The 25081-nt window shown below is 30.5% G+C and overlaps 1 protein-coding gene across 1 annotated transcript in view; it reads left to right on the top strand.

Annotated features, from left to right (window-relative positions):
- Nucleotides 1–25081, top strand: part of LOC126745270 (condensin complex subunit 1-like) — a 94716-nt gene that overhangs the window by 51363 nt on the left and 18272 nt on the right. Inside the window, exons 11-17 of the mRNA XM_050453030.1 lie at nucleotides 6830–6992; nucleotides 11932–12106; nucleotides 12160–12262; nucleotides 12323–12429; nucleotides 12485–12646; nucleotides 15558–15793; nucleotides 15849–16184. Of these exons, the coding sequence (XP_050308987.1) occupies nucleotides 6830–6992; nucleotides 11932–12106; nucleotides 12160–12262; nucleotides 12323–12429; nucleotides 12485–12646; nucleotides 15558–15793; nucleotides 15849–16184 (1282 nt within the window). The remainder of the gene's footprint in view (nucleotides 1–6829; nucleotides 6993–11931; nucleotides 12107–12159; nucleotides 12263–12322; nucleotides 12430–12484; nucleotides 12647–15557; nucleotides 15794–15848; nucleotides 16185–25081) is intronic.

Genomic DNA, 25081 nt, shown 5'->3' on the forward strand with positions numbered 1-25081 from the left:
AATAATAAATGAGCCACGTTTTATAAAAAACATTTGTTTCAGTGACGAGTGCACTTTTTATTTAAACGGTAACGTTAATAAGCAAAACTGCCGTTACTGGAGTGATGAGAATCCCCATATTTTTAGGGAAGGGCACACCCAATATCCCCAAAAAATAAATGTGTGGGCCGGAATTCTAGGGAATAATATAATTGGGCCATTGTTTATTGATGATAATCTAAATGGAGAAATTTATGCTGAAATGTTAGAAACAACTGTTGAGCCTTTAGTAATAACGGAATTGGAAAACCAAAGGGATGAAAATGGAGATCTTGTTCTTGATGAAAATTTATTGCATTTTCAACAAGATGGGGCCCCACCACATTATGTATTGCCTGTTAGAGAGTGGCTAGATAATCATTATCCAGACCAATGGATTGGTAGATGAGGACCTATTGAGTGGCCGCCAAGATCGCCAGATCTCACCCCTCTCGATTTTTTTCTTTGGGGTCACCTAAAATCGGTCGTTTTCAAAACGCAGCCTGCCACCATTGAGGAGCTAAAACAAAGAATTACACAAGAGTGCCGATTATTAACAACTGAAGTTTTTAGAAATGTTCGTCAAGAGTTTGAAAACAGATTGTACTTTTGCTTGCAAAATAATGTTAGCCACTTTGAGCATTTAATAAAATAATTAAAGTTCAATGCAGATTTTTATTGTTTTAAAAATAGAATAAACGCAATATTGCAGAGTGTTTTCCTAGTTCTTAACCATTTGTACTAATGTTCAAATGTTAAATATTTTATGACATTTTCAAAATATGTTAATTTTATAAGAAATTAAAAAACACTTAAATAACCTTTAATAAAATATTAAAATTGGCATAACTCTAAAATAAATGCATTGATTATTATAAGTAGGGTCGCATAATATAGGGAATTAATAGACCTTTCAAACAAGGTATCACTCGACTACCCTTCCAATTTAAAATTTTTAAGGGGGTGGCTCTGGGGGTTAGGGGGATGATAGTATATCCCTAAAAAATTCATCATTTTGGTTCCCCCTTGTTACTATAGAAACGGTTTTAAGCATTTTTTTATATCTTTTACGGTTTAAAAATTATAAGCCATGGCTACTCTTGAAATTGTCACCCTGTATATTACCCAGCTGTTAACAACAGCAATCATCAAAAGTCAATAAAATACTTTTTTCCACCATTTACATGATTTTCTGCCAAAGTCATACACACCACTCATCTGATCAGCCAGATCCACACCACCCATGATTTCATTGTAGTATGCAATAGCAGTGGGACATGCTACGTCAACTCTTAGCCCAGTCTTGTCTTTTCTCTTCACACAGGTCATATCAGGAGTATGGCAGTTACTCAAAAGAATAACCAGCTTTGTATCTTGCTATTTGATCGCAATAGAGTTTGTTTGATTTGATAAAAAATTCACCCCTAGACATTTTTCGTTTTTCGAGGAATTTTTTTGGCATGTCTTTTCTTGTAATAATGGCTGTTCCCACAGCTGGGTACTGGAGGGAATCCATCAAACGGATTGATGTAAAAAATCGATCAACGTTTGGATTTTGTATAGTTTCACATAATTTTTTTACAACAGTTTCGCCCAAAGTTTCGCTCCTTTCAACGCCGTCCTTGCCGCAATATACATTTGCATTGTATGTATATGCTGTTTTGGCAACACATCTAGACCATTATTTTATGCCTCTTTTCACAGGTTTTTGTGGCATATATTGTTTCAGTGAAGATCTTCCTTTGAAGCCCACCATGCTCTCGTCAATACTTTGACTTGTACTGTCGGATCGATATTTCTAAAACGTATATTTGAATAAAGATAGAAGCTCTTGTACATAGTAAATCTTACTGGCCCCTTCTGGCTTGACTGGATTATTGAAATAAAGCTTAGATAGTAAAAACAAACACCTGTTTTTGGATAAGGCCGATTTGATGGCCTTGTTTCCCAAAGATGGATACGATGACCAGTAATGGCGAAGTTTTGGCACCTTATTGAAACACATAACTAATGTGCAGCCAATAGTAATCATAATCTTCCCTGCATCAGTGAAAGTCGCCTGCTTTTTTTATTTTCTTTGTGAATTTTAATTCGCTGGTTTGTAGACTCAGCAATAAAAGTAAATAAACTTCGAGGACAAATTTTAGTGAATATGTCCAGCGGGGAGGCAGCAATTGAAGGATGTATGATACATTGACTTTCATTTGGAATGCTAAGTCCTGGGACATAGGTATTTGTAGGTAATGACCAAATTATATTACCAGTTGTAACAGGAGTTTCAGCCTCTTGATCTGAATTTTCAGCAGAAATAACGCCGTCGTTGGGTTAGGTTCTCGTTTGCATCACTTTTAATGTCTCCACTATCTTCGTCCGAAGTATCCGACGGCTGATACAACTCGTCGGACTCTTCACTATTATGGAATGGGTCTTCTTCTGAGGAAGAGTCTTCATATGGGGATTGCATCTCTTCTTCGGATGACAACTCTTCTAAATTGTCAGCAAGATCTTGAAGCTCTGCCCTAGTCAACTTCTTTCTTGACATACTGTAAAATACCATTGAGATATAAATCACCTTATCAGAAAACCCACTGGGACACATATATCCCATAGCCAAATATTACACCCAAAATGCAAAAACCAAAACAAAAAAACCATCAAAATACTTTGCTATTATATATGCTGAACTTACCTAAACAGATTGTTTCAAAAACCACACCAAAAACTATCACATTTGTAAAAAAACAGTGTCAAAAACCAACAACGTGCTCGCTTTTCGGCGTTTACAATCAGAATGACCTCTAAAAAGCATGACGCTGCCTGTCGAAAAATTGTTAAAACCTTAAAATACCCGCTAATGACAATTTCCATTAAAAACGGGACAGATAGCGCCCCGCAGATGTTATGAAATGTATGTTGGGATTTATTTGTCCCATTGGGGCCGAATGGGTTAAAACTAAAAAAAAAATATGTATGAAAGGCCTGTAACGTACATACATTTAGTACCCATTTATCATTATACCGAACGGGCTTAATAATTTTTAAATTATTAATTTTTTGCAATGGTTTACACAAATAGTGAGATGTCCGATATGCATTTTGTTTATAGTTTGGGCAACGGCAATTCATTAGTAGCCAGTCGTCTTGAGGAGATAATAAGATATCCGAATCGTGTTATCTCGCATCATACGATATTTGCCCATCTCCATCAACGCCTTTGTGATACTGGAAGTTTTCAACAACAAACTACTCTTAACCTGAGACCGCGCACTGCAGCAAATTCACGAGTAGAAGAAAATGTGGTTCATGAAATTGAGGAAAATCCTGCAACAAGCACTAGAAAGATTGCTTTTAACTTAAATGTAGCTCCTTCTACGGTTTTCAGAATTTTAAAGGATAGAATTTTAAGATTGCAAATTTACTTTATGCACGATGGAGCCCTACCTTATTTCAGTTTAGTTGCACATAAATATTTGAATACAGTGTATCCGAATAGTTGAATAGACTGAAGAGGAACTGAACCTTGGCCTCCCAGATCTCCAGACCTTAATTCCTTGGACTTTTTGCTTTGGGGTCACCTTAAACATTTGGTTTATACAACACCAGTAGATACTGTGGAAGAATTACGAAATCGCATTATCGCATCCTGTAAAACTGTAAAGATGAGAGAAAGAAGCCTGTATTGCAGTTAGGGGTTCACATTTTAAAAAACTGTTATAACTTATGTTCCACCAAGTGGCTTTTTTAAAAGTTTAACATTAAATTTGAATTTACCATATCAAAAAATCCCCAGATGCCAATTTTTGTTCAAATATCTGCATAACTACCAAAATTATTAAGAAAAAACAAAAATAAAAATTAAGCTTAAACACCCTGTATATTAGAAATTAAGCATTTGCGGACATAGGTTTATAGGGACTTTTTTTATTATTTTTAAGCAAAGAAATTCCCCCTGAATTTTTAACACCCTGTATAATTTAATTTTTGTTTCCTCCAAAACGTGAAGTTCTAGGTCAAACCACGTCATATACTCAAAAAATGCAAAATAACCCTACTCAGGCCACATCATGTTTTTTTATAATTTTTTTAATGTCTTTATAAAATTGGGCTGACTATACCTTTCTTCATTATTCATCCTCATTTTAATGTTGATTTATATATATATATATATATATATATATATATATATATATATATATATATATATATATTTGACAATATTTATCATATTATATTTATTTACTACAAATTTTCTTTAAACAAAAGTTTTTGAAATTCTTATATATTGTAAAAATACAGGTCGATCAACGGCAATAGCATACTAAATACATTTCAGGCTCAAGTATTTTCGTTTGTTTCAATCGCCTTACTTAGTACAGTAAAAATGACCGAAAAAAAAGACTAAAAAAAATGTGTCAACAATAAAAGATTTACTACAGGAAAATACCTCGCAGTATAAAATCATATATAGAAAGTTAGAAAAAACCGAATGCTACTTACGAACATATATTATTACTGTGTGGGTTTCGCCTCACCTACCAAAACTCTCCAGATCCGCCACCGGGGTGCAGTACGATAAACTTCGGGTTTAACAGTTTCCCATAAGAAGAAATCCAGAGACGGTTATTCCGGTGACCTAGGAGGCCATCCAGTGGGACCTATCCAGTATAAAGTTTAATAAATATGTATACAAAAGTTAATTTTAATAAGCGAAACATATATTACCAAATTGGTGTGTGATATGTTGCCTGACATTTGCACTGAAATTAGCTGGTGCACCGTTCAAGTGTAGCCACATCTGACAACGTCAAGTGATAAGATCTTGGGTCAAGCGTGGAAAATACTCTTTTAAGAAATAAAGAAAAGTTCTCCTATTACACGATCTTCAAAAAAATATGGACCAATAACAAAATCATGTACTAGCCCAAACATTGATGCTCCATGTTAGCGTCAAGCGATATTTTTGTCAATAATCTTGTAGTTCTACGTTATTATTTGATTTATTATAATATTGAGATAAATATACAAGCTTATTATATTAATAATAATATGGGCAACGCGATGCAATGCCACTGTCTAAAAAATGCAAGAAAAAAGATAGAAATAAAATTTCCTTACATGTGCATTATTAGCATTCCCTAACCTTTTTTCTAAGTCTTTCGGGATCATTCGGCTTTAGACATTCTTATACTACCCAATCTACAAACAATAGCATAAAGTAATAGCAACATAACATTTTATAGACATTTCAATTTATTTATAGATGTTTAGGACATATATTCATAGGAAGTTTTTGCTTGGTTTCGACCAAGAAATACGCCCCTGAATTTTGTTGCAATATTAAAAAAACACCCCGAGCAGCACATCATATATTATTATCGTTAAATATATATTTATTCAACGATTTTTTAATAAATTTTTACTTTTGGTAAATTTGTCATCCTATATGGTCAAGGTATATTTATTAGAAGTAATTGTAGAATATACAAATATCATGTCGGATTTTCGGGAGAAAATTTCGGTGTCTAAAAAAATTGACACGAGATTTACATAGCTAGTTTTTAAACTTGATTACTACACCTCAAATATTTGAAAAATCACTGTCTTTCGTTGTCCATTTCATTATCCAACCTAATAACGCTGTTTTTATACTAAATATTTATATATAAAATTCTATCAAATTTAAATAAACAATGCTATTAAATTAAATATTGAATATTTATTTTTTGCAAATTGCCCTTACCTGTATTTAATCTATGGCCTTAGATTAAATATCGACGAAACTACCTATTATTCATGCGTATTACAAGTCATTAAGTTTTGAAAAAATTTAAGTTTTTTTGGTTCTAGACAGCTTTTCATTATTTAGGTTCAAAAATACAGTTTTTAAATTAAAACTATTGAAATATTTATAAACCGCATATAGTCAAGGTATATTTATTAAACTGTAGAATATACGTATATCATATACCATTATGTTACCACAAGGGAGAAAATTTCGGCATTTAAAAAAAATTACGGGATTTGCTAGTCTTCTCATTCGATCAATACACCTCAAATATGTGATAAAATGACATCGATATCACATATATGCCACTGTGTGGGGATATGATATACTTTTTATACACTTATATATCTTATAGTTTAATAATGTAATATCATACACAACGAAATCTGAAAAAAATAGGGAATGCAACAACGTATATGAAACAATGAATATACCAAATAAGATATACAAATAAAAAAATACTCAAGACCAAATTTGCTCAAAACTAAACAAAGATTTAAAATATAAAACTTATTTTAGAAAAATGCAGTTATGTACTTTTTTTTTATTAAATTATATTTACGATAAATCCCCTATGAACGTAGGTAAAAATAATTTTTTTCTTTGTACGTTGAAAAATGGCCTTTAATGCATAAAACACATCCGCAAATTTTAAAAAAAATATCTACATTGGTTAGAGTTATTTAAAAAAAACTCATTTTATTAAACGCATTTTATAAACGTCTTTAAATAGATAAACATAAATTACATTCCTCAAGATATCTCACGCGGATATTTTATCCGATATTTTTAGTTGTTCAAGTTCAACCAAAAATATACATCTGGTGTAAATTGAAAATTAACGTTTATTTAACTATCGTGTGTTGCTTGGGACCTATATAATATAATATATCCTATAATTATATAGGGTCTATATAATTATTATAAGAATATTATAATATTCATCAATATCATCCAACAATATCGCAAACCTTATTCCATGTTATTATTTTATTGACGCGTTGATGATTGTTTTTTTTTGTTTAGAAATGACGACAAAGATAAAATCGTAAATGAATTTTTGGAAAACCATTTCAAGAACGTCTACATGCAAGGCTTGCAATTCCTTCAAGCGTTAGAGGACGGAATGTTGCAGCTTGATGATTGCACTATAACCTTGGATGATGTGAAGAGATATGATGTATTAACCGTGAGTTAATTTTAGTCAATGCAATTAATATGTTATTTCTTATATTATATTATATTATAATTATTTTAATTGAAGAAACTACGTGCGATTATCTTGTCTTCCTGGAGTCCGTTTTTATATAGTTTAAAGAAAACCGTTTGTCGGCATAAACCGGTGCCTTTCTTTTTTTTTTTAATTTTAAATATGAGTTATGTTTATTGAATTAGTATACTCTTTTAGTAATACATATTTTTAATAACCAATATTACTGTTATCTTGGCAAAAAAAAGAGCAAAAAACTTCAACTTTAAATCGATAAATAATCGATAATTTTTCCTTTTAAAAAAATATTTTTTACACTTTACTTCATCATTAAGGATTGGAATTTGTTGAACCTGTAAAATTTTTCGAAATCATAAAAAGTAGATTTCTCAATTTTTGCATGTAAGCTCCACAATTGTGTATCATAATTTTACAATATATAGTGGGGATTGGATGTACATGTAGAGGTATCTTGGAAACTAAGAAATAGAAAGTTAGTTAACTGGGAAAAAATTCATCCTTTTTTAAAACATATTCACAATTGGTTTCACACTTTGTTTACTTCGTTAAGACACATTTACAAACTTATGGTTTTATTTGAATAATTCGATATTTTTAGATAGGAAGTAATTGAACTAATATTGAATTTAGACAAATTCGGAATAATAATTAGTAATATTTTTATTGGTTTCAACACCTGCAAACAAAACGTTACCGGCCTTACTACCGTCCAATTGGAAACAAACCTTGAACATCTTAACAATTTCCACTGTCCAATAATTTTTGCAATCTATTATTCATTCGGCATTTGAAACTATACCTATTTCTTATTACAGAAAAGAATACTAAAATAATTCTCTAGTAGATTTTGATTAAGGGGCCTAGTTGAAACATATTAACAATCGAAGGATAAAGTTAAACTATAATTCAGCTTTTATGAAACTAACTACCACCGAGGTATTAATTTAATCTACTCAATTAAACAGTGTTAAATTTGCTTTTGTAAACCTATATTTTTTTGAAAATATACTGAAATAAGCTTAAAAAATATACCTAATTGATAATATTACGATTTTCCTTTTTTTTTTAAATTAATAAAACGAATAGCACTGCTTTAAATGCTAAAGTATCTAAGAAAAATTGAACAAAATAGCCGGTAATAAGTTAAATAGAATTCAATATTTACTACTATAATTTTTATGAAAACCCATATCCAAAATAACCTCTATTTAGCAAACAAAAAATATAAGAAGACCTACTTTTTAAGATAAGGGTACCACAATTTTCTTAGTAGTTTGCTTTGAAATGTAAACTTTGTCATTTTTTGATTAAAAAACTAAAAACATTTTTATAAGTGTCATATAGATGCTTATGATAAAATGCTTCTTATTACAGAAGACGTAAAAAACTTACTAGCTTACATAAATTATAAAATTTAAATGATTTTTCATTTGCTTTCATATATTTTTAATAAAAGAATACTTTCCTAATTGTAATTAAACCTTTCGAATTAATTTCTCGTTGTTAAATGGAGATATGAGGTTCAAAAAAGTAGTCCATTTTTCTCAAAGAGACCTCTTAATAATAAAAATTCAGAGATTGGAGGGACACATAGTCAATGGTCTCAAATTATGTTTATTTTTTAAAAACGATTACACGTGTCTCGCCCTAAGGCATCGACAGATCTAAAAGAAAAAAGAAACATGAAACACAACAATGCATAGACATAAATTACAATGTTAAGATATGACCTACCGGTAAAGCTATTGGATTAGAATAGCTATTATATTAGAATATGTCAATGGTCAGTTAGGAGCTGAAATTCACATGAGTAGAGAGAATAGAAATGCAGAGAGAAGTGTTACATTAAGAAAGACTTGAAAGAAGGCAACCCTAGTACAAAAACAACAATGCATAGACATAAATTACAATGTTGAGATATGACTTACCGGTAAAGCTATTAGATAACTAATTTCAGTAACCTCGCTCCTAACTGACCATTCACACGAGTCAAAGGTATGTAGAAAAGTTTTCTTGCAGACGTGTCTTCTTGTTGCCCCACTCGTTAAATGGTAAATCAAAATTGTAATTCTTCTTGAATTATTTTCTTTGTTCCCAATCCATATCATTCCAGAAGCTTTCGAATTGTGCCACTCTCTCCTCTTTTAATTCATGATAGAACCTTTCAACAAAATTAACTCATTTCCGAATTACACATTCCCTAATACTTCTTGCATTTCTCATTGTAGTATGGAAATTGTTGTTGCTGTTTTTGGGTCTTCAGAATCGCTATCATGTTCTTCAATACTAATTGCATCCGGTAAATTCTGCTGAATATTAGATATAATGTTAGCAATATTCTCATCAGTGATAATAACTTGGTTGCTTTAATCTAAATACATTTCTCCAAGTTGTTTCTAAAAATTTAGTCTGACTAACGTAATCTGCTACGGGTGAGCCTAATTCCATTCCATTCCAAAAATCTTTATCCATTTCTAGATTTGTTGGTTCTCCGCCCTTTTCTTCAACCTATTTAATGATTTTATGAAGTCTTCAGCAAATGGGTTGTTCTGATTGTCAAATAACAAATTTTCAACTCGAAAATGGCATTTAAGCAATTTTCAAAAAGAGCTACTTTAAGCAGTCATTGAGTTAAGAGACAACATAAAAATTAAATCTTAATAACATTAAAATAGTTAAATATTTTAAAAATCTTTACTAGGCCAAATATTGTGGAACCGTTAAAACAATAATTATCTGGTTAGTATAACCTACACGTCCGGAATACGCCTAAACACGCCATCTGAAAACAGGCTTCTGCCGGTTCTATAATAATATAAAATTATATTATTATAGAAGCCGGAATTATATAATAATATAAAATATTACCTTGTAATTTGTTTACCTTTGCATTTGTCCTAAAAGCCTCCATGATTTCGTCATCATCAAACATAAAATAATCGCTTTGTTGATTGTTATTGATACTTAAATACAAACAATGCAAACGTGTTGACGCTATGGCATTTGGATTCAGACCATAGATTACTTAGATGGGACACTCCCATAATTGACTGTTGCGCCCTCTGAATTTCGAGAAGTAGTACTAACCGGAAGTGAAAATGGGTTTGTGACGTCATAATAGCGGGTAATTTAAGATTTTATTATAGCGCCAAATTTAAATTTCGGTCTACTATACTGTGCGCTTAAAATTAGTGGGAAATGCGAGGTTCTTTCGGAAATTGTAGTGGAAAAAGTGACAAATCAAGGACTTTAGTTAATGTGGGGAAAGAAAAAAGATCCCCATTTAAAACACATTTTTAGACTTTTATTGAAAAAGTGTTAAATTGGGACTTTTTTTGTCCCATATTAAATAAATACTGAATTAGTCCATATTTATGTTTGCATACTATAATTTCTGAAACACCCATACATTTCCTACTAGATACATGGATCTTGGTTTCAGAAATTAAACAATAAAAATTTTTAGAATGTACTACTATATTATGAGAAGAAAGAGAAGAAATTATAGCAAAAAATTTACAGTTTATACAATAGAAATTAAATAAAATCATCAAAAAAATACTGCGTATATAGTTCCCTAGTAATGTTTCTTAGTAAATATTATTTGTTAGATAACTATCGACAAATTAGCAGAAGAAACAAAAATTATAGAAAAAATGAGAGAGAAAAAAATTATAGTTTAATAAGTAACCTTGTTGTATGAAGAGCAAGTTTGCAAAATAGAGTTTATACAAGGTGTGGCAAAATTACTCATGTATTGCAACTGCTAAAATTGCTCTTCTCTCAGTTTTGGCATCACATTTTAAGTAAATTTTGACATTGAGGCTGTCAAAAAGTATATGAAAACAAGATGAATTCTACTTTATATTAAGCTTCACTGGGCTATTTATTTTGGAATCCAATGTTTAGAATTGGAAATCATATTAGTAGTAATAGTAAAGTATTAATTTTTAAAATCATTAAAAAAAAATAAAATCGTACCCCATTTTGCCATACCATAAGTATAAATTATTAATTAAAAAGCTTAATACACCCCAAGCAATTTATCATTAAATTAAGCTTAAGCTTACATGTCTGGTGGGGTCACTTGAAAACTTACCTGTATTAGGCCTGGGAGATTATCTGAAGGTAAGCATTTGGTTTAAGGCCCCTCCTGAAATTGGGCTTGAATGAATGTGAAGTAAAATAGTTTTAATATGCATAAAAGAACATACCGCAGTTTAAATGATAAATTTAATGCTTGACAGTCTGTGCACCTTTGGAAAAAGCAATAGTTTAACTAGTTTTGCATTCTTAGCGTCATCTAAATGTCGAGGAGTAGAAGCTTTTTAGTGTTCCGTAAATCGCCCAAGCTTTCAAGACCCTGACTCAGACTGGCCGAAATAACTCGTATGTCCCGTCCACGTGCAACATATTCATGCCAAAATAGCACGTATCTTCACAATTTCTGAATGTCATGGAGATATGAGTAATTTTGTTGTTTCGAGTTATACGGGGAAATGTAAAAAGAAAATGAAAGTGCAAAAAGAAAACGGACCTCATAATAAAAAAATGGTACCTCACAACTGAAACGTCAGAAATGAAAACAGAATCCAGTTATGCATTGCTCTTAAAAAAAATTGTCCTAATTAAAAAAAATTAAAATAAAAACCATACAGCATTTTTTTAAATGCAACTTTGATTTTTTGATAATATTTCAAAAACTAAAAAAGATGAAATACTTCCCAAAGGAGCATTGAATTAGCAATTAAATTTCCTACAACTTTTCCGATTTTCTATCTCTTATAGTTTCCAAGATACCCGTATATGTATGCAATGTATATCCAATTTGGGCCAGACTGCATAATTTAAAATAACATAAGGGCTGTATTTAAAACACAACTTAATATCTTATTAGGAACAAATCGCCTATTACACGGAAGCAATAAAATTCGTAGAAATGGTGGAAAAGAGCGTAGTAGAAATGGTGGATCTCCTCGAATCCACCACAATAAGCGATATGCATGAAGCAATAGAATTTTTCATTGCGGCCTATCGCTTTAAATTGGATAATGCTCATATTGGCATTAACGGTAAATTAGTACATCAATTAATTGAACATTTTAGTGTAATGGATTTATTTTAGCCATGGTTAGAATGGTGAATGTAAATGACGCGGAACGGAAGGAGGCGCTCCTAGAAGCCCTCAAAACGATTTACCTAAAAACGGATAGTCCATCAGGATTAAGGTTTCCTAAACAAACGCGCACCTTGTCATAATTTTAATATTTTTTTTATATGAATTTTAGTGAGCACTGCGAAACGGTAGTACAACGATTGATAGGTCTATTAAAAACCATTACCCGTGCTACCATACAATCTTTTGAAACGATGATTGCGGAATGGACGACAAGAGGTCTGCGAAGTTCTAATTTTTGTAAACAGATTTTAACTTTAATTTATTTAAACAGGGTCCCTTGATAACCATATAATTAATCACCTATGGAAGTATTTTACTGGTAGCATAAAAGTAGCCGAGGAAGAACAGCACGCGAGTCTAGAACTTTTGAGGTGTACCGCCCTTAGTAGGAAAACTATAGTTACTAAAAACATTAACTTGGTTGTGTCAATAGGTAAGTTTTTTTTTCTATAAGATTAAAGTTTAGTTTACAAAGGAACTCCGTTCTGTCAAGATTAGTCTATCGAGATTAGACCACTTATTACAAAAATACGCGCTTGAATTTGCCATTATTTTTTGTACATATCAAAATGTTTAAAAATTAATCTGTTTAATTTTTTTTTTTTTAATTTTATAATCTATCTTCGGGAGGAGAACTCTAGAGTTTTAATAAGCGAAACACGTGTCGACGTTAAAAATAAAGAGTTTTGGTTAGTGGTAAAACTGTCTCCTAATTTGAGTGTCACATAAAAATCATTCGGATCATTGGCAAAATAATTTATTATTCATTATATAAATCCCATTTCCGGAACGGTATTGCTTTCTGGGGAAACTAGCAATTATATTCTACAAATGTTGTTTATTATCCAAAAACGGACCATTCGGTACATTTGTGGGATATTTTTTTTTAAATCCCTAGGACACCTCAATTTTATTATCAAGAGGAAACAACTTCTATATAGAAATCACTTTATTCCTGTCAACCCCCTACCTTTTATTTAAATTTAAAAACTGCCAAGTTAGGGCTATTTAAACATTGTATATTACTTAGATAGTTTTGATTAGGATAAAGCTAAGATTTGTATTGGGACATATTTTTTAGGTTAGTAAATTGTTTTAATGAATCAATAGATCATTTTACTAACCTATTGACTTAGTATTTTTGACATGACCATAAGGATAAATGCCTTGAATTCGTCTCGATACAGTTTGATGATATGATCCAACATTTAAAACATTATTTAATGAACTTAAGAAAGTATAAATATAGGTATTTAAATCAATTAAAATTGGTTCCAAAAAATTGTGTGTTATTATTAGGAACTGATTTACGCGCTTAGGCAAAGAATGAAAATGATTTTTGTTTATGGTGAGCAAGGAAGATGTGCAAGAATAACGGCAGAAGTTTTTAATAACAGTTTAATTTTAATGTAAGTCACACTTACATTTTGGACTTACTAGCAAAATTTACTAAAACGGGTTCCATTGGAAAAAAAACAAATTGGCGTGTTTTAAACCAAGATGCTCAAGTAAAGATTTTGGTAACATTCGATGCAGAACCCAGCAATTCTCTCCGTACATTAGCACTTCTTCTAACTGTAATATCACATGAAATGGACCGATAGAATGGCCTGCTATCACCAGATTTAAATCCATTAGATTTGTTTTTATGATTTAAAAACGGTTGTTTAAAAAACTTATATCGTATCATCGATATAAGTAGTATAAATAGTCGATGATGTAGCGATATCATCGACGGTTCAAAAAGAAGTATTACAGGGGCGTTTAGGGCTCTTCTAGACGTGTTATTTTAAAATATTCTAAAAGAATTTGATAATAGACTAAAAATATTTAAGGGAATTTTCTACCCTGTAGACAGATAATTTTAAGCGGACTGTATTTAAAGTTTAACGGCAATAAATAATACTTTATGTAAGTATAATATAATAAGTTATAATTATTATTAAACAAAATATATATCAAACGTACCCACAATGGACTGTCAAAATGGTACTCACCCAGTATACTATACGTCTGAATCTTCAGATGCCCCTGCTCAGCTTGGCAATAATTTTAATTATCACACACGTCTCCGCAATAATTGATCAACAATAAAAAAATAATGGGCCTAATTAATTTAGGCAGAAAAAAGGATAATTCTTTTAGTAGTAGGTACGCAAGGTGCGTAGTATCACTAACTGTCTAGACAGTTAGTTGAATAAGACATGTCTTACTCTTTCGTTTCTTACCGTCAAAACTCTCGTCCCTCTTCCACCTTCCCACTCCAAAGTCATTGAAAGAAATTGAAATTTAAATGATCTGGCCGTTAGGTTTTTAAGTTTATCCACCAAATTCTAATATTTACTGTATTGCGGCGTGAACATGAACTTTATTTTTGTTTGGAGAAAAATGGAAAACATTTTGAACACCTCATAAACTAAAGGTGTTAATAAAATAAATTTTAAGCGTGCTTTTGTAAAGACCATTATTAATACACTTACTTAATTAAAATATTGCACCCTGTATAGGTCTACTGTAAGAAATAAAAATCTTTACATGGCATACAAATGCCTTGGAGTATAATGAATTGCCTTTTTTTTTGCAATTTTTTGACCTGATTATTCAGCTTATGCCAAAAATCGTAAAAAATTGCTATACTATGAAATTAGTGTCACCTTTTAAGCAAAATTTATTTTTACATCAGAAATAATAATAATCATTATTTAGCAAACATTTTAAGAAAATACAAAAAACTGCTAATTAAAGAATTAATAAGAAAATTAAACAAGAAAATCGAGAAAACTAAAGAATGTTTAATAAAACGTTAATAAAAGAGCAAATATAAAATATTTAAAAAAAACAAAAATTTAAATTTTAATAACCTTAACTTGGGACGCAGCGAGAGAATAAAATGTTCTTTCAAATGAGGTATCACTCAACTCCTATTGTCATTTAAGATTTTCGAGACGCAGGTTCTGTGCGGTAGTGGGTTAAAAGAGGCAAAGTGATTTCTACATAAAAAGCGTCCTAGGATTTTATAAAAACCTAACCCGTTTCGAGATAATAGGGGTGGAAATAGGGCAAGAGTTTTTAAATTGACACCCTGTATAATCAATCACCTATTCCTAAGAATATTTAAAAGACCTACTACTCTCTTGCCGAATTCTTTGGGGACTCTGAACATTGTGTAGTACAACTTTGTGGTTTTTAACTTTTAGAACTTTATTATAATATGTATAGTATTAAAATGTTTTAATCTATTTACGTGGTTTAGACTGATTTTAATGAATTAACTACATTATTTTTTATTTTAGTAACATTTTTTTAAAAGTCTTAGTCATAAAAATGTGTATTTTATTTAATAGCTTTGAAGGACCCTGGTAGAGATACTGTTAATATGAGATTAATGGGCACAGCTTGCCATTTCCTAGCAGTCGCAGGAAATGAAAGGGTGAACGTAACGTCTGCAGATCCGTCATTCAGAATAGCAGCGAATGATCCACTTTTCCAACAAATTTTTCAAATTATGCTTAAGTACTTCAGTGAACCAGTTCCATATTATTATAAATTTATGGAGGGTGCAATTGAATTTGTTTACAAGGTGACGTCAACCTCTTGATTTTAAACACGTTGGTTAGAAGATAAATGAATTTTAGATATGCGGTAGACCGGAGCTACACGTAGATCCATTCCTCTATGAGGTCTCCAAAAAATTACATAAGATGAATACGACGCAAAAAGGGATTAATCGTTTTATGTATATCAGATTCTGCCAAATAGTGGGACAGGTGGCAATTAAAGTTTTAGATCATTTAGATGACTCAGTTTATAGAGAAATGAAGAGGCGCAAACACATTAAAGAAGAACAAAAGAAGAATAAAAAATCGAAATCTAAGAAACAAATCAACATTACGTCTGCGACTCATCAAAGTAATATTCAATCAAGAAAATCTTGCAGAGATTCTACGTTAAATGCATCTATCAGTAAAACGGTAAGTGATTATTATATACTCGCCGATATGAAAAACGGAGCACCTAATATTTTATATACAGCGAAAGGTTGGAAAATTTTAAAACAGATCAAAATAATATGTAAATTTAACAAGTTAGTAGTTTTGCGAGATATAGGGTGTCAAAGTTCAATTTTATTTATTGCTTATGAAGAATTTTGGCATTAAACTCAATATAGGAAGATTTTCTAATATGAGAAACAAGGCTCTGTTATTTTTTATGTCCAAACTTCTAGAGGACACCACTTATAGTGCTGTAAATAATAATAATAATAATAGTGTCGGTGCAAATTTTGGATTATACAGTTTTTCTATATGTAAGTTTAACCAAAACCAAAAAAAAGAACTTATCTAATAGATTTCTAATAAACATAAAATAATGTTTACAATATTTGTACATTACCACACAAAAAGATCATAAGGCAGATCTGATTATTATGGTTCCTTGCAAAAAACGAAAATATGTATAGTTTGTTCGAAAGTTATTAATAATAATATAATAATTCACACTTGTTAGCAGGTTACATTTGGATTTCTTTGGTGTGATAAAAAAAAAGTTATTACCAAAGAAATGAAATAAACAAAATTAAGCCCAAATTTACGGGGTTATAAAAACATATTATCAGCTATTTAAATGTATACATCTGTAGGATCTTTGGTAAACAGAAAGCTTTAATTTTTTTAACCAACAGGGTAACGCATTGTATTTATTTATTGACACTTTATAGATTAAATTACAATCCTATTAGAAAGTAATTCTAAATCCAAATTATTTCACCGAACTTTAAACTAATTACATTGCTTTTGACACTTTTTCTTGTTGGGATAAAGTAATATTAAATATATAGAATTTAGATGTCTATTATTAAGGCTCCGCTTCCCAGGCCCACAGAAATTGCTTTTTAGAAGTTCGGACTTTTCGGATTATTTTTTTAAATATTTCAGATAAAGGATTGATCCATGCCTAAAACTATATAAGTGTAGTAAAAATTAGGAAATATATAAATTTTTCAATTAAATATTGGCATACCTTAAGGCAATTTAAAATATAATAGTAGCCCTCACATCATATTTTAAATTAGTTTTAGGGATCCAGCAAACCTTTTTCTCTAAGTTAATACAAAAAATATTGGGAAAAAAAATTACATTCGCAAAAAAATTACATATTCTATTCATGTTTGATCGACGTGACGTGGCGTCCTCTGCAGATTATTTAACTACTTCGTTTTATCGCTATTTTCAGTTTCAAGTTTTTAGGTCCGTATTATATTTTATTCTAACAATGCATTTTTAAACAATATAATGATGGCGAGGTCAAATAATTTCAATTTAAATAGAAACAATTTCTTAAACAGAAATAATTTTTTTTGTATGAATATAAAGCATTTTACTAGTGTGTATTTGATTCTATTGTTTTTATTTCATAAGGACTGAGTACTACCTAGTTATGTAATAATATTTATAGTTATTTCTAAGTATTTTTTTCTTTTAATAAAGTTGTGAACTTAATAACAATGGTATTATTAAAGTCACATAAGAAATTTGTTCAGCAGACAAATAGGTAAAATGTGAAGTTATTAAACGACCTTTACATATTACTTAAGTACTCAATTTCTAATGTAGCGAAGGTTTTCAGGCCAGTATTTTATTTTATTTAAATAATGCATTTTTAACCGTCGTAATTTAGACTACCGGGAAACATTTTTCCTCTTCGATTCTCTTTATGGCTATAACTTATTTAAAGGATTTTACTACAGCGGTTTTCCAACTATTAACTATTTTAACATTTTATACAGAAACATCATCTCGCCTTTAACGTGTTGATTGTTAACGTATAACGTATATCCATATGATTGCTATAAATGCCACACCAAACGTTTAATTTTTGGGGATCTTTGTTTAGTATGTGCTTCGTAATAATGTGCAGAGTTCAACTTTGGCTAAGGGATAATAGTCGGGGTGCTATTATAATCTGAATCTAAATTGACGTAGCCGAGCGTTTTCTTTTTGAAAATCTTTACGAGCCCGACATGGCCGCCGTTTCGTCTACGTTTAACCACTCTGTATAGTATTTAGTTTTATTTAATTTTTTTTTGTTTGACTTAATGCTTCCTAGTCCCTAGATGGGACAGTCTTTATATTTTGATATTATCTATTTAAGTTTTCAATTCTCAATTTGATAAAATATATATTTCTCAGCCATTTAAGTTCTTAAAACGCCGAAATATTAAACTTCACTTTAAAAAACCATCTTGTTTAACTTCCCCTAGCCTAATTTAATCAGCAATATACATGGGCATTGAAAATTGAATTAAAATTTTTTATTTAATAAAATGGAAAAAAGTTTATCTTTTTAAATGAATATTATATTTAATTTTAATAGACTATTGAAATACGTAGTAGTAAGCCATGTTTTAGAAGTAAATATTTATGTTCCTGAAATTTGATAATTTTAAACATTTTGATTTTGTAAATTACTTAATTTTTATAGCTAACTAGGTAACTGAAATATCACCATGATTTAATAAATGACAGTGAAAGTTTTAGTTATAGTATTACTATTATATTTTAATAAAATGTAGTTTTAAAACAAGGAACATTATTAATGAAATTTTGATGGGACTATTTATTTTCCATGGACAATTTGCTTAAATAATAGCAAGAACATGTAGAAAATTTAACACATTTTATCTAGATTTACAACTAAAAACCGGATAAAACAAAGCTTATTTATACTACAAAATACTTCGTTAGTTATATGTAAAAATTACAAAATAAAAAAGTATTATTATATGAAATTTTCAAAATGACTACCATTATTCTCTAAACATTTATAAAATAGATTTCTGGTGAATATATTCGTCTCTCTTCTAATTCTTGATTTTCATCTAGCTCCCCAAAACAGGTAATAACTTGCTAACGTAGCTTTTCTTTTCTATTTACTCGTGTTGCGTACACCCTTTCCTTTATAATACCCCGCAATAATATGCGGGCCTGTGTCAAGCAGTGGCGAAGCGTGAACTTTTTTTTCGGGTAGACAAACAATAAAATCGTTAATTAGAAAAAAATATGTTTTCAATATTATTCACTTTAATGAAATAGGGAATGAAAGCGCATGAAATATTAACTCAGAGAGAAAAATTATGAAGTTATATAAAAAAGAAAATAATAATAATAGATATGTAAGAAACACTTGGGTCCATTATTATTTATTTAATATAGCGGCCTTGCCGACCGAGCCGAGAGCCAGGAACCCATTATATTTGTTTATGTTACGATATCGTTTTTGTTGATGTTTCAGTTTTAAGATTTGGGCGTTTGGTGTTTTTTTTGTGTTTGGTTTGTGTTTAAAAAGAGTGGATTAGAGTCTTAGGAGTTTGGCCATACGAATAAGTGCCTTATATAATTTGATAATTATTTTATGTCATATTAGTTTGTTTTGAGAAGTATCGCGTTTTATTTTGCTTACAGATAGCATAAAAATAAATACTACTTACAAAAAACCCAACTAAAATACAATTGCTAATATCGAACAGTCGTTCATAAATAACCACTAAAATATCCACTAAAAAAACCTTTTCTATACACCCAAAAATCAAAATACTACTAATTATTAAATTACAATAGCACGCGCCCGCACCAAATGCAGATCCATCAAAACAAAACAAAACTGAAGATGTATTGTAGCCGACCAGACCGAGCGTGTCCGTAAACAATCACCTTCAATAGCAAATTAAAATACCTGGTCGACTTCGATAGACAAAAGCTCGAATGTCTTTCCAGCGAGTAAATTTCGCAGACGTAACAGGCTGAATGCTAATGCGGTCGGGCCTCTGTCACTTGCTTGATGCGTATTTGGTTCGATTAGATGCTCCGGCTTTCGGAAGACAAATAATATCAATGTGTCTTCCTGGGGCTCGTATACAATAATTGGGTGTCAGCCCTTCATTTTTATTTTAATCGGTGCGGCAGGCGGGGCGTGCTTGTTCATATATCATGTTTACATATTATACAGGGATCAGGGCAACATTTTGAACACTTATTGAAATAAAAACCGATATTTTCATGTTTTTGTTTTCTATCTGAACAAATTAAGATAAACAAAGATTTTTCTATTTTTTTCGAAAACGAATCGACCGATTTAAAAAAATCAACAAATAAAAGACTTTGAAAGACCTTTTAAACAAGCTATTACTCGATACCCCTTGACATTTAAAAATTTTAAGGGGATGACCCTGGAGGGCAATGGGTGAAAGGATGTGAAGTAATTTTAGGTTAGAAAGCTGTCCCCCCTTGACAAACCTTTTGACGTATTTCGGCGTTTTTTTTTTAATATATAATATTAAATTAAATTATAATAATAGTTATATAATATTAAATTCAAGGCATTTTAACTATTTTAGATATAAAATAAAATATAAGGTATACATTTAAAAAAATGGACTTTTTGCCATTGATCAAAAAACCTTTCAAACAAGCTATAACTCGACCCACTATTCCATTTATAAAAAAATTGAAAGGATAGTAATAAATTTTTGAGGATAGTGGCTAAGAAATGACAGATGGGGATGGTAACCTAAATTGACGTGTCCGAGCGTTTGCTTTGAGCCCGACATGGCCGCCGTTTCGGTTAGCCCCCTTGTATATATATGTATAAATAATTTATTATACGTATATATATTTATACTAGCTGAATGCCCGCGGTGTTGCTAGCGTGAAAATAAAAGAAAAATCGAAGAAGGCCTCCAATAATAGTAAATGTAACCCACAATTGCCACGCCGTTTTTCTTGAGGTCAAGGGGCGCGATTAATATAATATAATTATTATAAAACCAAGACACAAATAATCTTAAAAATGATTCGTTAGATGCAGAGCGAGCGGTAAGACTGAGTCGAGTCACCTCTCGGGTATCAGTCTCGCATGGACCCGCTTTGTTGTTATGTCTACCAAAATATAAATAATACAGAGGCACTTTTTAATCGTATTTATTAATCCGTTTTATGCCGCTATGCGATATTTATCATATCGCTAACACCGCTTATCGGTGGAATTTCAAAAAGTTCGTTCGTATCCGGGGCCTACATTATAAAAGGAACCCGTTGGCAAAATTTCACGTTTCTAGCTATTGTAGTTTGTGCTCTGCGATGATGAGTCAGTCAGTCAGGACAAACTCTTTTATATATATATAGATATACATTTAATACATATAATAAACATCATTTATCCTTTTTATTAGATTTTTATTATTGCCTTACTACACTTGGCACACACACTGTTTAATTACAAAAAATAAATTATAAATTTATTTTTTCTCTCCCGAAATTTACTAATATAGATACTAATACCCTCCTATATAAAAGCATTTTTTATGAATAAATTAAACCCGTCAATTTGAATAGTGAATAAACTGTATTACCAGAGGAACATGAGGATATTTTGATTCAACCAATAGAAATATGTTATTTTCTTCACTGAATCAAACGTCTTAAAATACCAAAATACACGTGCGACTTATTTGTTAGTAAACGCAAAAAAGTCCAAGCGCATGCAAACTAAAAAATGCACGATCGGTTCCTCCCGATGAATCTCTGGTAACATTGACTCGTCTGCTGCGAGTCCGAACAGTGTTCTGCTTTGCTTTAGCGATGCGTTGTTGCCAAATGCTTACCTTCCCGATAAATCGCGTTAAATCCATTTTAAGCAAAGTCACGTGCTGATGATTGCTCTTAATGCTACACTATAGACATAGGCGTAGGTGACTTAATATTTACTTTTTCGTAATATATTTATTTTTGAAACAAAAAAATTAAAATTTTTACTAAAAATAATCTAAGTAAATCTAAGGAGATATTTTCAATTATTGAAGTGAAGCTTGGATAATTAGGAAATCAATATTTATTAAATATGCATTTCTAATTTAGATATAATTTTCGCAAGAGTGTGCATTCAATTTAATAGTGATCAGAATTGAAATAGAAAAATGTTCAGATACGGTAAATATTTATAAAATATAAACTTTTAACATTGGGTATATTCGACAGAACAATAAAAGTGAAATAATCCATATAAGAACTCAAAATATACTATTATTATAAATACAAAATTGGTCATCAATTTTTATGAAAAGAACAATACATGTATGGTAAATATATGCTATAAAAAGAATCAACATTTTCAAAATACACATAAATCTTAGTAGAACAGTCAAAAACATACGTTGAATAAATAGATAAAAATATGAGAAAAATAGTGGGTTAAACACTAAAAAGTACATATTATTCAATTCAAGATCTCAATATCATCCAATGAATAGGATGTCTTCTCTAACATGAGTTCTTTAAACATGTGTATAATAAGATGAAGACAGTGAATCTTCTTGTCAAAGCCAATGTGAGTGGGTAGTGGAAGAGGCAAAACACCCTAGTTGGGTATCTACGATTCTTCTCCAGGCATGGAAGAGTAACAAAAGTGGTCGTTTCTCTAAATAAAATCGAATGATAGAATTATTATACATATGTAGTTTATAGTTCTTTTCAACTTTTTTTTTGTTTAATCATAATAATTGTATTGATTTTGAGAAAATAAGAATATGGATTTTTATTCCTTAATAAAAAACTTGAAATTTAAAATTTTTAAACTAAAAAAATTTTTAAGTTTTAAAACGTAACATTTAAAATTTTTGAGAAATCGGCCTTTAAAAATCATCAATTTTTTTTCCTCCTATTTCAGGTAAATTTTGAAACTTAACACTGTCAAAAAAAATTTTAAAATATTGATGAAGTTCTGTGAAAACACACATTGTTGTCATTTTCCGTTCTCGATAATTGGAGCGTCGAGACAACGCCATTGTGTCTTAAATACTCTGTTTCTTGAGGTTTGAGATAATCATACTTTCTTACCTAAGAAAAGATACATTTTCGTTTGAAATACTGCTCTTCTGGCACACAAAATACTTAACAACCATATTAAAGTTTTCAAAAAATACCAAAATTCTATAAAACATTTGAAAACGGTGAAAACCGGGCAAAAACACTCTCACTATGCAATAAAGCGTTGCTGCTTCTTCTGTGTATCTTTTTTTGGTGAGTTGAGAATATCTTATATAATTTGATGATGGGGGCGCTAATGTTCAATCATAATTTTATATATATATATATGTTAAATCACAATCACTGAATTTACTTTTTTTAAAAAAACTTTAATTACATTATAAAATAAAAAAAATACAATTATAACTTTTGGATTTTAAAACAATTAAGAGTTAAACAAAAGATATGATTATTACTACAATACAACAACAATAATAATAATAATATTAATGGAGACATGGTCAAGCTTATATAGTTTCTGTGGTGCTGATGCTGCATTTTAGATCACGTAGAGTCTTGGTGGCGTTGTGGATAAATAAATGGAATTATCGTCAACAAGCTTCTTGGGTTTCGTGGGAAACTACGCCTTATTTACTGTTTACTAGTTCTTCTATGATTGAAGTAATTGAAGATGTTTATGATTTAGAACAATAGTCCTTTGTTCTAGAAGTAATCTAATATCTGTGCGACTTGTTGATGTTTTGAAGATCTATTGCGTTGTAGAGATAACTTAGGTTGTCCTATTAGACCACTGATATAACATATATATATATATATATATATATATATATATATATATATATATATTTTCTTTTTCGTCACGTATACCTTTTCACTATGGCATGTTAAGTTTCTTTATTGCAAAGAGTCTTTTTTTGTAGTAATTATATATATAGTATATATATTATATAGTATATATATATATATATATATATATATTTTCTTTTTCGTCACGTATACCTTTTCACTATGGCATGTTAAGTTTCTTTATTGCAAAGAGTCTTTTTTTGTAGTAATTACTTACTTTTTTTAATGTGAAAATTATGATTGTAATTGATTTTTTTTATATCGGGGGTTCCTTTTTTGGGGTTCTTTCCTTTGTATTTTTTTAATAGGTAGTCTTTTTTTCTTCAACTTACTACATTAATAATATATGTTTATTTTTCTTTGTTGTCTGATAAGTATATTGTATTGTGTACTTAAATATTTAATTCAGATTTATGTATCGTATAATTTGCTATAAATTTTTTTGGGTTCTGCACTTAACACCACCATAAGTGGTATTTTTTTACTGTTAAATTTAACGGTTACTATTACCTGTCTTGTGATAACTTAAACTAAAGGAAAATTAGTGAAAGAGCATACTTGCAAACTCCTTTTTTTACATACGTAAATGATAAGTAGAGGTGGCGGTGTTGCCGTGTATCTCAAAAATACTTTTAACTTTCGTATTTTGCGTAGAGAATCTGCAGCTTTTCTTGAACAAATTTGGATTGAGCTAAATATCAGTAGCGGCTCGTCAGGGGACGCGGGTGAAGCGCCGCTTCACCACAAATTTTAAAATCGACATCTTTACGTTTACAATTTAGTTTGTTTTATATTTTATAACAAATTAATTCTTGATTTATCAAAATTAGTGTAATCCTATAAAGAATATATTTGTAAAAGTATTCAGAAACTCGAGCGCGCTAAACATATTCTCATAAGAGCAGCGGCGACCGCCACCGCATGTGTCAATGCAGCACAATTAGCAGAAACAATAATCCGATGCAACACCTCTCCCCGCGCTTACGACGGTTGCTATAGCAACGGACGGACAAACACGCGGGGTTATTTACAGAACGGCGCTGCGTATGCATGCCGCTGTCAACCAAAGGTTCTTATTCTATTGACTTAGTTCTTGTTTATCGGAAGTAAATTCCATCGCGTTCGGGAATTTTTTTTACAAAATGTTGCCGTCATATGACCCAATTTGCATAATAAAATTTTGTTTTTGCTGCTTATGGTAT

The sequence above is a fragment of the Anthonomus grandis genome, chromosome 15, assembly GCF_022605725.1.
Source record: "Anthonomus grandis grandis chromosome 15, icAntGran1.3, whole genome shotgun sequence".
Taxonomy (NCBI): Eukaryota; Metazoa; Arthropoda; class Insecta; order Coleoptera; family Curculionidae; genus Anthonomus; species Anthonomus grandis.